Here is an 18,053-nt window from a genome sequence, read left to right on the forward strand (position 1 = left end):
AAGGAGAAGGAACAGGGCAGATAAGAGATTTTCCTGTGTAGAATTTTGGAGGAAAAAAATGACTTTGAAACATTTGCAGGTATTACTGTACTAGATTGCCCTCTATTCCACAAAATAAAATTCATGTTACATATTCAAGGTTTTAGTTAAACAGAAAAAGGTTGGACACAAAAACAAAAGAAAACAACAAACAAAACCAGTGTATAATTGTTCTTTGATCTCAGAGCTCAGAATACCCTCACCTGGGATTAAAGCACAGCCCACCTTTGTCATGACCACCTGGACATAAAGCACCCATTATCATTATCACTATCATTATCATTATCATTATCATTATGACCACCTGGATACATAAAGCACCCGTTATTGTTATCATTAACAAGCAGATAGCCTCAAGACAGCTACCAACTATACAAGCCTTCTCACGCTTCTTTCCTTGTCTAAAGAAGTCTTTCTCAGAACTAAGAAATGAACCTTTATATGTAGACAATTAGTATACTTCCTATACTACACAAATAAACACACATACACACTCATAATAATCTTTTTCAGAAACTGCCCTCCATCAGTGAAGTATATTTTTTTAGTGGGGTCAGTTGAGACATAGTCTCAGTCTGTAGCCCTGGTCAGCTTGGAACTTGCTATGCAAACCAAGCTGGACTTCAACTCACAAAGACCTACCTGCCACTGACTCCCAGGTGCTGGGATTAAAGGTCTGCACCACCATGCCCAGCCAATTTTCACATTTTTTTTACAGCTTTATGAATGACACCTTTGAGAAATGTTTTTTGTTAAATATTTTATTTTTTATTATTTATCTTATGTATATTAGTGTATTGCTTGCATGTGTGTAAGTGCACCTGTGTCACTGATCTCTGAGGAGGTCAGAAGAAGGCATTGGATCCCCTGGAACTGGGGTTATGGATGGTTGTTGGCTGCCATGTGGGTGCTAGGAATTAAACCCCGGTCCTCTGCAAGAGTAGGCAGTGCTCTTAACCACTGAGCCAGCTCACTAGTCTCCAGCTTTGAAAAATCTTATGGAAGTGTTTAGTGGTCATAGATTTTTATTTCTCTCAGATACATGTATTTTTAAAGTTATGCTTAACTACATAAGAAACTGCCAGGGTTTTCCCAAAGTAGTTGTATCATTTTACACCCCTCCCAGCAGTTTTTTCTGCATCTTTGCAAAGTTTGATGTTGTCAGTTTTCTTAGCATAAGTGAATCTAGATGTATGGAAGTGTCTAATGATAGTTCTAACTACACCTGGCTGGTGACAGGAATAGTGGGTGTTTTCCTGCACATATTGTCCTTTCATAGGTTCTACTTTGTGAAATCTTTTGACTATTTTTTAAATTATCTTTTTATTACTGACTTGTATGAATTCTTGATACATTATGGATATGTCTTTGTGAGATACATGTGATGCAAATATTTTCCACCTGTGACTTGTCTATTATTCTTTTAAAATATTTTATATATTATTTTAATTTTATGTGTATGAGTGTTTTGCCTGCATGTATATCTGTATCATGTGTGTGCAATGCCTGCAGAGGCCAGAAGAGGGCACCAGGTCTCTTGGAACTAGAGTTATAGACAGTTGTTAGCTGCCACGTGGGTGCTGGGAACTAAACCTGAGTCCTCTAGAAGAGCAGTCAGTGCTCTTAACTGCTGAGCCATCTCTCCACCTCCCCATATTCACATTCTTTTTTTATATATATTTTATTTATTATTTTTATTTTATGTGTATGCATGTAATGCCTACATGTAGGTAAGTGCACCTGTGTCGTGCAATGCCCATGGAGGACAGAAGAGACTATTGGATCCCCTGGAACTGGAGTTCCAGACAGTTGTTAGCTGCCATGTGGGTGCTGGGATACGAACCCGGGTCTTCTGCAAGAACAACCAGTGTTCTTATCCGCTGAGCCATCTCTCCAGCCCCATATTCACATTCTTAATGATATCTTTTAGTTGAGTCTCTCTCATCTGTTTGTTTCAGATATATAAAAATAAAGTTGTTTTCTTTAAATCTTGACTTTATAGCCCCTTAACTTTCTAAATTCATTTTCCAATATTTGCTAGCCTTCTTAGAATTTTCTATATAAACAAGGAGGTGGTGAATATATACAGTTTTTGTTTTTATGCTTTTGAAAAAAAATTCTCCAAACTTATTGTACTGTTTAGAGAATCCAAAACAACCTGAACAGAAGTAGTGACAGTTCATTCTGGAATGTTCTCAGTTTCACTAGGAAAAGGCTCGGCATCCACTATTAAATACGATGGTAACTAGATATATTCCAGATTTTATGGAGGCAACATGAATATATGTTTAAAAATTCCTGTATTTTTATGTATGTTCTTTATGTTTAATTTGCTTGCCTTTTTCCGTCTACACCCTTAAGGAAGAACTCTCAACTACTGGTTTTATGAGAGAGATGAGAAAACATTTCAAACCAAATGATAATGAAGACATACCATCAAGATTTGTAAGATAGGAGCTGGAGAGATTACTCAGCAGTTACAAGCACTTGCTACTCTTAAGGAAGACCCAGGCTTGGTTGTCAGAACCCATGTGGTGGTTCACAACTACCAACTCCAGCCTCAGGGGTCTGACTCCATCTTTTCTCCTCTGCAAACACTGCACACATGTGATGTACTTACATACATGTAGGCAAAATACTCATACACATACAATAAATAAAATTTTTAAATTAAAAAATTATAAAATAGCTTGAAAACAATATTACAAGGGAACTGTTTATGTTCAAAGGTGAAAGATTTAAAATCAGTAGTTGAGAGTTCTACCTTGTCCAATATCAGGTTCCTTTTAGTCCCTTTCTCTTGATAAACTGGTCTGCATTTTCATTTATTTTGTTTTCCTATTGTGTCCTAGACTGCATGCTGGATATGTTTCAGACTCTGTTTTTTGTTATTGTGCTCTAAAGTAAGTTCATTTTCATTCAAGCAGTTAGCTTGCCTAGACTCATGCCCCCGCTGCCTTCTGCAGTTGATGCTTTGCACCCTGTCTCTAGTTTTTTTCCACTTATTTTAGGTTTCAGCTGTGGTTTTTCAGTGGAATTCTTGGAGTCTCACATACCCTTTTTGTTCTGAGGTTTAGGCAGGCATTTGGTCAGAGTTTATGTACAGATTTGGGCACTTTATACGACTCCCTACTAATAAGTATGTGCCCCTCATTTCCCATTCTTTAACCTCTGACTCCTCAAATAGTTACTACTGTGATTTTCTAAGTTCTGGTCACCTTGTAGGTGACTAGGGATTGAAAAGGGGCTTTAGTTGAAAAGTAATATAAATTCAATTTGTACTAGTATGTATGTTGCCGTTTGTAGAAAAAAAAATTTTTTTCCAGTTCCTGCCTATATTTGGTTCTTCTCTGGTATTTTTACATAATTATTTTATGTATTTTATTTATAGTTTACAATATAAAACTGTTGTTTTCATGAAAGCTACACCACCTTCCCTGGAAGGTTTCTTTCCCTTTTTAATAGGTTTCTCCAAAGTACTTACTAAGAAGTTAGATTTGCAGTGTGAAACGCTGCATGTGATAGTTAGGCTTGTTTTTTAAAGTTGATGTTTTGTATTCACTGATTTTCTTACTTATTAGAATAACTTCCCTAATTATATTTTTCATTTGAAGCTTAATGAATCAATTAATTAGTTTCACAAGTCTTTGTACCTCCCCTGAGCTACGCATCCTGCAAGGTGTTAATGTTAGAATTATAAACAAAACCAGAAAACTTTCCCTTCCTCATGGAGTTGATGATTTAGCAGAACAAAAAGTAATTAATGAAATGAGATAAGTAGACAAACTTGAGAGGAGATTACTTGAGGGAAAAATAAATTATCACATCTGGACACAACCTTATCTGATAGGTTTAGGGAAAAGCCTTCATTGAGAGTAAAATAGCTGTATAAGCTGAGATCTGAAAGATTCAATAAATATCCAGAGAAGACTACTCTGTCCCAAATATGATATAAATCTTCTGAGGACTCCAAACTAGGCTGGTATTGCTAGGGAACAGGGGAGGGGAGCTTAAAATAACCATGTCTTACAGACCACATTAAAGATAGGGAAAATCAAGACATTTTTATTATCATTTATAAGGTTGAAAAATAGGTTGGAAGGGGATCAAGAATGACTATAGGTAGAATTGTTGGGATTCTGTTATAGACATCCAGGTGAGAGAGGATGGTAGCTTTGACCAAGGTCATGGAAGATGAGATAAAAGAAGGTACAGGAAGCTGGGACATGGCCGTGAATACCTGGGATATGTATGCTGAGGTGGGAAGTTGCTAGTTCAAGGCTAGCCTGGACTATGGAGTAAGGCCCTATGTCAAGAAAAAAAAATGAAAAAGGAAGTTTGGAAAATCTTGATACGTAATAAGGAAGTAACATCAACAGGTCTTGGCAATGCGCCCTTGATATGTCACTCCCTTGCCTCCATTCCTTGGATAATGATTGGTGGGGTTTGTAGATTGAAATGTGGACGAGTGAAAGAGAATGAGAGCAGGGAATGAAGCATGTGAACTCAGACTTGATCACGTTGACTGTGACATCGTTAGTAGAGCCCAGTAGGTATTAGCAGGCAGTGGACTATGTGGAGATAAAATCAAAGGAGTGCTCTGGGTCCAAGTTATACTTTTGACAACTGCAGTACTGAGCCTGGGATTGCATTTGGCATAATTCAGCATGAATCACACTGGTATCTGCCTTGAGCAATTCTCACTTAGAAAAAACATTCTAGGTATGTTTTGCCCTAGGGAAGGAGCTTGAGACCTTCAGTGCGCCTAGTTATGTGAACTCTAACCTACCTCTTAGTCCTTTCTCCTACTCTTCCATCATTTTCATCATTCCTTACATAAGTAGAGAGATAGCAAATCCAATTTTTAAAACTTTAATGTTCCTTTACCTTTATAACTTTTGCCTTGAGAAATGAAATTCTTGCCTACAGCTTAAATAAAGACTTCTAAGTTATCCAAGTTATAAGTCACTGTTTTCAAGGGGTTATTATTTCCCATTGAGCCCAATATCATAAATTCACTTTGCATTTTCTAGTGAAGGGACAGTTTATAAAGCAAACAGATAATAAAAGCACAATAGTAAGTAAAATATTTGCCCAGTTAGGAAATTGGACTCTAAAGTGCATTCAGTAGCTCTGTTTATATACCACTGATGCGGCACTGCAAGCAGGGTACAAGACCCTTAGACGGGGCTTGGACACATGTTTACACATCAGCCTAAACTACCCTTCAAACATCTCCCCATTCATGTCATGCCTGATTAGCACAGTTCCCAAAAATGTGTGTGTAGTGGATTTGCTGTACAGGATATGTTATCCTGAATTCCTTTTATTTGTGTCCATTTAGTTTACAATAGTCATCAGTGCTCACAGGTGAATCATGAATCTTAGGTTTTGAATTGCCTTCTGGAAAACAGTTTATCACATACTCAAAGTATAAGGAAAATGAACATTATTGAATGCCTTGCTTTGTTCCCGGTTCTTTGCCGTCTTCATAAATATTTGTTCAAAAAGCATCCTCAGAGCCACATACTGTTTTTATTGCTGTCCCCACTGTGGGATAGTCTTCTAACTAGGTATTGTGTACTCCCTCTGGATGGTCGCTGTATACTGTGGCCCTGCTCTGATGGAGTGTACCATTCACAGGGTCCTTCTTCATCCTGGTAGGTGCCTTGATGGCTTAACTATCCACACCAGGACTAGGTGACCCTTTTGCCAGGAAAGTTGTTTCTACTGGAAGGTGCCCTTGTGGCTGTGGTCTGACCCATGTCTCGTTTATTGGTCAGAAGGGGCAAGGAAGAGACCAAACCACAGGCACATGGATTAACAGAAGCAGTTATTACCCACAGATCCCAGAGAGAAGGGGTCAGGGTACCTTCCAGGGACAAAGAAAAGATGGGAAGTCATCCAGGACTCCTTATACTCAGCCAGTGGATAGAAAGCCAGAGAGAGAGGATCATGGGACCCGTTAGTCAAAGCCTTTATTAGGGTTCAGAGTTGGATTGGTGGGTTTAGAGCAAGCCAGCTTCCACTTCAGAGTGTGGCTATGATAGAGGTGGGCCTAGCAGCATCTCTGCATAGTCTGAGATGTGCCAGGTCGGGGGTCGGGGGACAATCCATTAGGTTGCATCTAGACATCTCATAAGAAGTCATCACCAGGAGAAAGTGATATAAGGTGGATGGACACCTGCATGGACCGCATTGAGGAAGCAGACAAGCTGGAAACTGTGCTGGGGGTCACAGAGCCCTGCTCTGATGGGAGAAAGCTAATCCTAGCTTCAAAGTGAATGCTGGGGCAGCATAAAAGAAAAAGAATTCACCATGCTTATTTTGCTGAGGGGAAACTGAGGGCTGTGTTAAAGAAAGCATTTACTAAAGTCATTCAGCTAGTAAGTGGTGGTGGTGGGATTTAAAGCTGCAGTCGAGTGATTAAAAATTTCCCTTGCATCCCACTAAGCCATGAATTTTCTGTTATTATTTTAGTTGATGTTCATTTTTTATCTTTTTAAAGTGCTAGTCCACAATGACTTTTCTTTAACTCTCCAATAAGGAAAATTACCTTTCCAAGTTTGTCACAGAAGCTTGTTCTATAGGCTGTATTTTAAATTTTTGCTTATGTTGAAAACATAATAAAGGAGCTGAAGAGATGGCTCAGAAGTTAAGAGCACTGATTGTTCTTGCAGAGGACTCGGGTTCAAATCCCACCAACCACATGGTGGCTAACAACCATCCGTAACTCCAGTTCCAGGAGATCTGACAGCCTCTTTTGTCCTCCATGGGCACTGTATGACATGGGAACACTTACACACATGCAGTCATAATACTCATATACATATAATAAAAATTAATTAATTAAAAATATAATAAAGACTATTCATTCATTTTTCTACCGTTTCTCGTAATTACTGCAGAAAAGATCATCCTAGCTGGATATGATGGCTCATGCCTTGTAATCCCAGAATTATGGGAAGTGGAAACAAGAAGATCATAAGACCATCCTGAGCTACATCAAGACCTTGTCTCAAAACAACTACAGAAAGCAGGGTGTAGTGGTGTAGGTCTTTGGTCTCAGCACTCAAAAGGCAGAAACTGGTGGATCTCTGAGAGAGCAAGGCCAGCCTAGTCCACATAGAAAATTTCAGCCCACCTGGGCTACAGGGAAACCCTGTCTTAAAAGATCACAGAACAAACACACAAACAGAAAGATAATTTTACATTATGTACTGATTTTTCTATCAGATATAGCTTCAGATTTTATCCAGTCATAAAAAAAGTCCTAATCTCCCCTTGGTCATGGTGTTTTCAGAAGGAGAGCTTGAAGCGGAGTGGTTACAAGATGTGGGTTTGTCAACTCTGATCTCTGGTGATGAAGAGGAAGATGGCAAAGCTCTCCTGTCTACACTGACTCGGACCCAAGCAGCTGCAGTAAAAAAGAGATACAACACATATACCCAAACGCTGAGGAAAAAGCATAAGCAACCTGTCAGGGATGTCAGAGATGTCTTCGGAGTCAGTGAATCTCCCGTAAGTAACCACGTGGATCAAAAGGAGTTTGCTCTGATTTCAGGGATGGAAGGGCACAGCAGGGATGGGGGGAAAAAATCTCAGAAAAGGCTGATCAAGTCTATCAGAACTAAAGAGACAGCCCAGCAACATTTAATGAATCAGAACTTAATCACTCCTTTTCTCCCATGGTTCCATGTCCCTCCAGCCCAAGTATATTCCCCCCTCTCTCTGTTGAAGTTGGAAAGGAACTTCTTGGCAGTGGAGCAAGCCTTTAGAGATGGAAGGCATGGGGCCTTATTTGAATCTAAGCCCTGAGTGGAAATTTTGTGCAAGCATAGAATCCCAGAGAAATACCATAGGCTTTGTAAGTCCAAGTGAGTTGTTTTAAATGTTGGTAGGGGAAATGGGTGGAGTAGCTTTTATGTTAAGAAAATTTAACATGGTTGTGTGTGTGTGTGTGTGTGTGTGTGTGTGTGTGTGAGAGAGAGAGAGAGAGAGAGAGAGAGAGAGAGAACAAGTGAAGTAGGTACACATTTCTTATGAGAAATGGCTGAGTGAAGGTCCAGCTTGCCTGTAGCAGCACCAGGGCCACAGTGCACTCCAGGGACCTTTAGTCACTTCCTGTATTTCTATAGCAGCTTTCCTACCAGCTTGTTCAGTTTACTTGTTCCTTCATTCACTGCAGCATTTTGCATCACAGCAGTTAGTGTGTCATAGTACAACAAATTTTTATTGAATGCAATGTCTGTGCAAGATCCTTCATTAGATCCTATGAAAAGAAGTCTCAGAAATTTGGGGTTGGTGAGTCTATAGAATGGAAGGAAATTTGGTATTATACTGCAGCAAGGACATTCAACATTCTGGGGTGAGTCAGTTACTCATTCTGACTTGGGTTTCTTGTCTGTTCCATTGTAGTATCAGTCATGATATAAATGAAGACTTCAGGGATGTTGGATAGAAATCATGCTTGAAAACAGGTTGTCTGTATGAGATAGATTCACCAGTAAGAACAGTTGCCAAGAAAACTCACACATGCTAGCTAACCCATGAATCTGTGATAATAATGTCCTAGAATAGTCTTCAGAACTTTCTAGAATGATGGCAGTGGTCCATTTCTATTCTGTCTCATTTGATAGCCTCCATTCACATTTGGCAAAAGGCAGCTTAATTGAATTTGAGATTTTGTTTAATCTTTTTTGTTTGTTATTTTGACAGGGTCTCCCTAGTCCCATCCTGCCTGGAACTCACTGTGTAGACCAGGCTGGCCTCATTTTCACTGAGATCCACCTACCTCTGCCTCCCGTAGTCTAGGATTAAAGGTGAGTGCCACCACAGCCGGCGGGGTTTTTTGTGTGAAATTTTCTTTGACCTTAATTGATTTAAATCTAAACAGCCACATATAGCTTGTAGCTGATGTATTGAATAACAGAGTTGTCTATTATGACATACCTTGAAGAGCATTGCGAGTTCTTTGCTGTTTGACTTTAAAGTTAGCAGAAACTCTTGTCTTTCTGGATGGAGGGATTTTTTTCTAAAGCCGTCAGTGAGTACAGATGGCTCTCACAACTTGAGGCCGGGGCTTCAGCTACAGATGTCCTGGCAAAGATGTCTCTCAAAGAAAAGTTTTGTCCTGGTCGCTTAAGTTACCTGGATTGCTTTTCAGTTGTTTCCAGAATCATCTTGCAAGGGTCCTGAAAACTTTGCCTGTCTGCTTTTTGCCATCGCTATTTCCAGCTGCTTCAGACCAGAGCTTGGGCTCTAGTCTGCTAGCTATGAAACAGAAAGGTCCATAGACTTCTTGAATCTTCCAGTTACTCAAGAGATGCATAACTACCCTGTTCGGGTTCCTGTTCCTCCTCCTCTTCTTCTTTTCTGTCTCTCACCTATCCCTCTCCTCTCTCCCTCTCTCCATCTTTCTCTCATCCCTTCCTATTCTTTGTGTTTCTTTGGCATAATTGACCTACATTGATTGAACACTTGCTTACAATTTTCCATTTCACTTCATTAGTAAAGACTTCTATATCCTTTATTATATATATCTATCTATATCATTAGTCTGTGAACGAGCAAATGTCATGGTGTACTTGCAGAGATCAGGACAACTTCCATGAGTTGATTGTCTCCATCCACTATGTGAGTCCTGGGGATTGAATCAAGTCATCAAGCTTGGCAGTTGGTGCCTTTACCTGCTACCATCTTACCAGCCCCTAACCTCTAAGTTTTCTAAGAAGATTTACCATTGATCTTAAATGTATGCTTTTCACTACTATACTTATCTGGTGAGAATATAAATAAAATAGTTTGAAAAAGAGATGTGCAAAATTATGTTAGTATTCTTAATTTTTTTTAACACCCAGAATTTCAAGCTTAAATTCACCTTCCCTCAGAATTTCAAAGCTAGTTTCTACCACCTGGCATGCCTCATCACTGGGAAAGTATCATGTCTATGTTGTTCTTGCTCTACTTAACAGAAGTAGATACCTTTTTATTTTAATTTTTATTCTTAAGATTTGAAATTTTACAACTTCAACCTTTTCGAGAAATTCAATCTAGCCTCTGTGTAATGAACCCCTTCTATCTGAGCACTAATATTCAAAACAAGTGCTTATTCCTTTCATCTTCTCAGTGTGCTCCTAGAACTTCTGGAAGATGCTTATTACCATGGTTGGATTGACCTCTGTGTCCCTGGATTGTTCTCTTATATTTTTTGGGGGGGGGGTGTAGGTATTTATTCTTCATATTCTTGGATATTTCTTCAATTTCACTTATTAATATCAGTAATTTGGCCATGGTTGCATTTGCACTTATGAATTTTACTAATTTCAAGTATTTGTACTTATGGGGCTGGAGAGATGGCTCAGCAGTTAAGAGCACTGATTGCTCTTGCAAAGGACCTGGGTGGTTCCCAGCACACACGTGGCAGCTAACAACCACATATAACTCCAGTTCCAGGGGATCCGATGCCCTCTTCTGACCTCCATGAGCATTAAACAGCATGAGTACACCTACCTACATGCAGGCATTACCCCCATACACATAAAATAATAAAATATTTTTGAGAAAAGAATTGAGTGTTTATGTTGCTAGCTTATGGACCTTTTTTCCTTGATCCCTTCTTTATGACAGTAATCTGTTCTTTGGTATTGTTTGTTGTATGATGCTGAGGGTTTAACTTCGGGCCTCACACACCAGGCGGGCACTCTCCCACTGAGCTATATCCTCAGTTCTAGTTCTTTTTCTTTTTTTTGTCTGCAATACCCAACTAGCACTCTGAAAATAGTAACTAACTCTCAAACTCCAAATGCCTCCTGCTTTCTATGACTTGTTTCCTTCTAGGCAATATATTTATTTTGCTGTTATTGTTTTCTCTTACTGTTATTATTCAGCTGAGTTTTTACGCTTGGCTGTTGATGTGTATGTCTTAGAAGAAGACTTGGTTAATTGCTTGATTATTATAGTTGTTGGCTATGTGTTTCTTATGCAGTTGTAGGGACCTGTTTCCTCCACAAAACTATGCTGCGAATAGAGTTCTGGGCCTGTGAGTGGAGAAGTAAGACAGATGTCACACTTGATGTTAAGACACACACACATAACATTAATACCAGAGTGACAAGATTCCCCAGGAATCGTATTTTCTTTGCAGGCAAACCAAATGTCTCCTTTTATGTGTTGTTCTTGTCTTTCAGAAAGCTGCAGCTGAGGTTCAGTTTATCCATCCTTCTATCCATGACTATCACTCCCTCTCCAGAACAGCCACCAGTACCAGCAGTTATGATGGTCACTCTGGTACCAAGAGTTTGCCGCTCTTCAGTGTTCTAGGAGGAAAGGGTTGGCCTGGCCCCTTTATTCAGAAAAATAGTTTTCAGTTCTTCTCACTGCTGTTTTTTTTTTTGAGTTGGGGTGCATCCCAGATCTTTTTATTTGGTTTTGGATATGGAGGTTTTTGGATGAGCATTTACTTCCCAATTTTCTCATGTGCCTTTTTCAGGTTAAGGGATTTTCTTATCTAATCAAACAATTATTGCCTGCTTTTTTATCTTCCAGGAACTTCCAAATATTTCTCTTCTGCTAATGAAATATTGAGTGGTTTCTAGATCTAAACCTTTTAAAAGATACTGTGTCTTGATGCTTAGCTTGATTTGTAGAGGAGACAGTGTGTACATTTTGTTCTCTTGGTCAAATTTTCTTGTACTGATTCTTCAATAGTACTTGTTCCATTAAAAATTAATGTGACCCCCCTTGTTTTGAAAGAAATATATAATCTTTACTGGAAACAGAAAATATGGTCAGGCAAGATAAAGAATAACTATTTTTATGGGCCTCAATAAATTCTATGATTTCACTAAAGAGCCAATGAATCTAGTTTTTCAATTTTCTTGAAATAAGGGTATAGAATATTTAGCTCTTGTTTTAATAGAGCCAGTATATACAAATAAAAAACGCTAAGTCAATCTCCGGGTGCCTAATGCATGGTCTGGCTCTTACTCATCCTGAGCAGAATTCTACTACCCAAAGCAGTACTCCAGGATTTGAAAGACCTGAATTAAATGTTCTTTTCAATAACACATTTACTTGGAAAATAGTTAATCTTATTTATCTCCAATCTCATAATTGGTAAGCATTTAACAAAAGTTGGACCTGATTTATAATTGATGATACAAATATGACTATGCAGTGTGTTTTTATATATCCAATTTATGCGTGAATCGACTGTATGCAACAGAAAACCCAGGAAATCATGACTTGAACTAATATGAGTTTTTCTCTTTTAAGATGGACCTGAAGGCAGACAGTCCTTTTTCTTGACCTGACTCTGGCTTCCTCTTGTGTTCTATTTTGTCATTCACATGCAGTCCTCATCAGTTTGTTTACAAGTTAGCTGGACCACTGTAGTGCCCTATCCATGTTCTGGCAGTTCCTGGAACTTGTATCAGTGGATTCCGTCCTTCTTGTCTTTCCTGGAAATCCTACTTCGTAGATTGCACAGCTCAGAACTGCATTTTTCTTAACTGCAAATGATCCTGAAATGCTGAGTTTTTCTTTTTCATTAGACACATAATTTCCTGGGGAGAAAAATCAATACTGTTCATGAAGACAGCAGACTGGATATAGGTGTGTAGTTAACGGTATCTTCTACAAAGAAAAGTGCCAATTTTAGTCCCTAGCATATGCTATCTCAATATTGAGGGACAGAGGCTAAATTCAATAATCAGTGTATATGCTGTCACAGATTGGGGGCTTTCTCCCCCAATCAATCTACATGAAGGTACATATAATGTTCATACCCCATAGTTCACTGCACACAATTAAATTTGAAAGGCCATTTTTGACTTTTAAACATATTTTAATTTTCCTCAATATCCAAATGATTTTTGTTGTATCCCACCTCTTTTTTTTCCCCCCTTTTTTTGATGCAAGCCTAGGTGAAAAAGTGATGCCAATTATCACCAGAAAAAAAAAAAAAAAAAAAGAGATCAATTGGTAAGATAAAGGGAAATAAATATCAGGAACCTAGAAGAAGTTTGTTTCAAGGCAGTTAGGTAAACTTGGCGGAAAATGCTTATTTACTCTGAGACAATTAAGAAAAAGGAGACTGTTAAACTAAGGAATGAATAATAGTTAAGTCTACACATTTCCACATGCTTTACCTGTACCCTCAACACCAGAAAATAACAGCTGCTATAGCTCCAGTCACAGCCTGAAGTGGGAACCTGGGGGACCTGTCACCTCCCTGTGTTTTCTTGACAAATCTTTTGCCGCCATCTACATATCACACAATATTAATTTAATTCTCATTGTTAGACCTATTTTGGCATTCTCATTACTTTCTCAATGGAAATATCTATGGGAAGCAGTGCTGTATCTTTGTAAGTGTAAGTATGTTTTGTGAAGCACTGTTACACCATCTAAAATGTGTGACAGTTGGCACTGAACTGTATCACTTAGCACAGGAAGAAAGAAGTTTCACTAGAGCCCACTTTATATCTATTCTTTGTTTCCTTTTGGTTTGTTTTTGGTACCGGTTGGAAGCCAGGACCTCACACATGTTAAACACGGGTTTTACCACTGAACTTACCCCCCCCATCCCATCCCAAGTTTACCACCTGGTCTATTTTAAATAGTACAGCTTCAAAGAAAGCTAATGTGAATTTATAACTGCCTACAGAGCTATCTCAGCCCAAGGTTTTATCTTTATGAGCTGAATTCACATCAGCTCATACAGATACATAATCTGTATCTGCCTTGGGTCGCCTTGAAACTGTGTGCCCCTGGGGGAGCCCAGGGAGGACATGGGTTTGTCAGCATCTCCCTCTGCTTGGATTCATATCAGAGACACAGATTCTATGTCATTACTCTGTGATGTGTGTCCTTCTCTGCAGCTCTATTTACCTTTATCCCTTCCTGTTAGAGGCAAAGGGATTCCTTTCTATGAATAAAGAGACTCTAGACCTCCCTTTGTCCAAGGAAGGTGGCGGTGGTGGTGGTTAGGTTCTATAGGACATATTTTCATTGATCCTGTATCTGATGAGAGCCAGTATATCTGGAGCTCACAGTTTCGGGGCTTTGCTGAGCAGTTTGGATACGGCAGTTGGGCTCTGGCTGCTCTTCCGTTGGTAGCTGAGGTCTGAGGGGAGAGTAGCTAGCTGGCACCAGAAGCAGTCCTGTTTTGCAAAATCATCCCTCTTTTTTCTGATTATTATATTTCTCTTTAGAGTGTCAGCTCTATCCAGACACAGGCCTTCGCATTTTCTGTCTGGTTGGCAGTAGCCATCCTTAAGCTTTGTGATATTCCATCAGTTGAGGAAGTGTTATGTAGCCCACATCCAACCAGGACACTTGATTGTTTGCTTCTTTCTGTTTTCCGCAAGCACTTTAATTTTTCCCAGTAGACAGATGATAACAGTTGGCCTTTGAATGGCCTGTCTGTGAAATGAGTGTGTCGGCCCAAGAAGGGCATTCACCCACCCTACATTTGTCCTTCATCTGCTGCCCTCCACCTGGACCCTGCTGAGCTTTGCTAACCCTTTGGCTATAGCTTTAGTCTAATGAAGTGGTTCCATCTCAGTGCCAAGAAGAGCCCAAGACCCTTTCAGGCTATCACCAACACAGGACTGTAGGAGGCCTCAGTACCCCTTCTTCCCAGAATCCTTCCTGCCAGTACACTCTTCCGCTCGCCCACATATGGTTTGGTTGGCCTTCCACTCCCCTCACTATTGGTTTTTCTTTCCACTCTCCCAACACTGGTTTTCCCTTCCACTCCCCCAACACTGGCTTCTCCTGTTCCTTTTGTCCAAATCCTTGAAGTTCTTACAGCCTCCTAAAGGCTAATGAAGAGGCAGGCATGATGCCAAGCACACAAGGAAGCCTCTCACTAAGTCAGAAAATAACATTTAAATTTTGCTTTGCCTTACCCAGAACTGTTATCTAGATAAATAAATGTAATAACAAAAAGAGAGGTCGTACACTTCATTAGAGTACCTCCCAGGTTCTCACATGGCTGCAGTTTGCTGTGAGGACCACAGGAGCTGGCCACGGATCTCCCTGGCCACTCCACCAAGAAACCACTTTTATAGTAAGTTTTCCTGTGAATTGCCCTATTGCCCTCTGTATTTTTCATTCAGAACTTGTTTACTGCTTGGTGTTTATTAATTTCTCTTTTGCTTAAAAGCATTGTTGTTTTGTGTTATTCTTAGGCTCAGGATGTCTCTAAAAATTGTCAAACTCATTTCTCAGAACTCATTTATGTATTTTGAGATAGGGTCTCTTGAAGACAAGACTAGCTTCAAACTCACTGTGTCACTAAGGATAACCATGAGTTCTGGATCCTCCTATCTCTACATACCAGCACATCCAGCTTACAGCTGTTCTTATAAAAATATTTACCTTCTTAATATTGAGGTGTGGCAGAGGGGATGGTGCGCTCAGTCTTTATCCTGATCAAAGTTTGCTCGTGCTGCCTCTTGAGCATTGTTTCCATTTACAAATACATGTGTGCTTTTCTTACTCATCTAGGATATAGAGTTCGGGAGAAAGTTAGAAAATACAGAGAAATAAGATGAAAAATAATCTTTTCTAAGATCTGGCATAACAACTTATGGCCAGTAATACTAGTATATTTATCTTTCAAAAAGTGCCTTCATGGGACTGGAGAGATGGCTCAGTGGTTAAGAGCACTGACAGCTCTTGCAGAGGACCCTGGTTTGAATCCCAGCACCCACATGGCAGTTAACAACCTTCCATTACTCCAGTTCCAAGGGATCCACCACCCTCTTTTGTCCTTCCCGGGCAATGCACAACATGGGTGCACTTTACATATATGCAGGCATAACACTCATACATAAAAATAAAAATAAATAAATAAGTAAAAATTTTAATAATCACTATAAGTTACTTCAGCCATGGAGTAGAATATTTGCATCTTACTTGGGGAAATGTCTTTATGACAAATGTTGCTAAATCTTAGAGACTGTGCTTGAAGTCTGCAGTGCAGCCCAGCCCAGTGGAAACCTAGTCTTCCCGGTATGTTTCCATGTAATGAAGCTTTTCCAGTATTCAGTGAATGAGATGAAATATTTGGTTCAACATTACGTGTTTATGAAGTGATCAGTTTAACATTTTCCACTTTCTTAATGGACAAAGAAATTTCACCTGTTCTTGATACAGATTTACAAACCATTGTGGAATACAGTCAAAAAGTTTATAGTTTTTTTAAAGACTTTTTAAAAAGTTTATTTTTACTTTATGCGTATGAGTGTTGTTATGCCTGCATGTGTGTTAAGTACACCCATGTCCTGCAGTGCCCGAGGAGGACAGAAGAGGGCGTCAGATCCCCTGGAACTGGAGTTATGGACGGTTGTTAGCCTCCATGTGGGTGCTGGGATTCAAACCCAGGTCTTCTGCAAGAACAGCCAGTGCTTTTAACCACTGAGCCATCTCTCCAGCCCCCATAAAGTCAAGTTTTAAGACAGCATGATTTTAACAGGGAGCTGCATTCTTGAACAGTAGAGACTTTTAAAATGAGAAGCTCAAGGTCAGAAGGCCCAGGTTGATATGGTTGGCAAGCATGGATCCACCAACTTTCATCTTCTGACTCTGCTCCCCTTAGCATTTAGGCTAATGTGCAATATTCACAAGATGTATGACATCACAGGAACCACACCCATATCCCCAGAGTAGCACTAAGCAGTTCCATCCAATTAGCAAGGAAACATTAAACTTCCTAAATACTCCACCAAATAGAGTTTATCTTGTTGGATGTAAGTGCCATCACAGGATCACACTTAGTCTTTAGTTAAACACACAGCACTGTAGGGTAAAATCATGATATTCATATGGTAAAGAAGAGAATTTGGGCAGGCAGCTAGCAATACCTGGTTCTGAGACCAATTCTGTTATAGTCCATGGTATTTACTAGGATCAGTATGATTACAGCTGAATTGTAAGTGCTATTATCAACATACAAGTACCTATTAATTCTGTGTGTTTTTGTGTAGTTATACAAATGCACATACATATATAAACGCTGCTGTAATGTGCAATGAAATACACAGTCATGTTTGTGGTGGATAAAAATGACTTTCATTTTTTTCCTTAGCCAAATGATTCTTGTGACAACTGTACCCCTCAGCTGGATGGCACAGAAGAAGAAAAAGAGCTGCCAGGAGTTATCAAAACAAGTGATCCACTGGTAAGTTATGAGAGGAGACCGGGGTAGGAACAAAGTAAGACACTCATGAAAAACTTGAAAAAGATGCAGTGTAATTAAGGTGGTTGACAATCATATCCATTAGCATGCCTGACTCCTTTTAAGCAACTTATAAGAAAAATATTCAGCAGTAAAGGAGCCCAACACACAGCTGCATATTCCATGGAAACTGTAGATTCTATACATAACTAAATAACCCAATGATTGTAATTTTGATAGACTGCATGTTCTTCAATTTTTCCTTTAATTAAAAAATCCCTTAGGAGAGTTAGTGCCACTGAGTCACAAGTCGGCCTGCTGGAGCATGAGTCCTTGGCTGTTCTCTGGGTCCCCCATTGTAAGATGACGTCAGTCTCCTCACTGCTGATGGTGCCTCTAAGTACCATTTATTCCCAGGTCCATGCCTTCTCCGGCAGCCACTTCTACTCTCCACGTACACAGAAGAGGGCAGAGGCAAGCGAGACTAGGATGGTGTCAAGCCTCTACCGTTTATTTTACTTCATGATTTGGAAGACTTAGTACTATGGCACCATTTCCAGAAGTTTCTCCCTTTGCTTTCAGCCTTGGTGCTGTTTTGACAGACAGTTCAGTAGATTTTTAAAAAGATACATTATCACCAGAACTTCTGTCTCTTACCCTACTTTTGTGGGCGCTGCTAGGACTTTTTTTTTTTTTTTTTTTTTTTTTTTTTAGGGAGTACTTTTTGAGACAGGGTCTCCCTGTAGCCCCCCCTGGCCTGGAACTTACTGACTATGTAGACCAGGCTGGCCTTGAACTCACAGAGATCTGCCTGCCTCTGCCTCCC

General features: G+C 39.6%; 1 protein-coding gene across 2 annotated transcripts in view; it reads left to right on the plus strand.

Annotated features, from left to right (window-relative positions):
• Arhgap28 (Rho GTPase activating protein 28) overlaps window positions 1-18,053 on the plus strand; it is a 195,325-nt gene that overhangs the window by 130,268 nt on the left and 47,004 nt on the right. For both annotated transcript variants that reach the window (XM_008834652.3, XM_029564301.1), the window contains exons 3-4: window positions 7,343-7,560; window positions 17,138-17,230. In XM_008834652.3, coding sequence (XP_008832874.2) covers window positions 7,343-7,560; window positions 17,138-17,230 — 311 coding nt within the window. The remainder of the gene's footprint in view (window positions 1-7,342; window positions 7,561-17,137; window positions 17,231-18,053) is intronic.

This window comes from Nannospalax galili, unplaced genomic scaffold (genome assembly GCF_000622305.1).
Source record: "Nannospalax galili isolate Female #2095 unplaced genomic scaffold, S.galili_v1.0 scaffold155, whole genome shotgun sequence".
NCBI lineage: Eukaryota > Metazoa > Chordata > Mammalia > Rodentia > Spalacidae > Nannospalax > Nannospalax galili.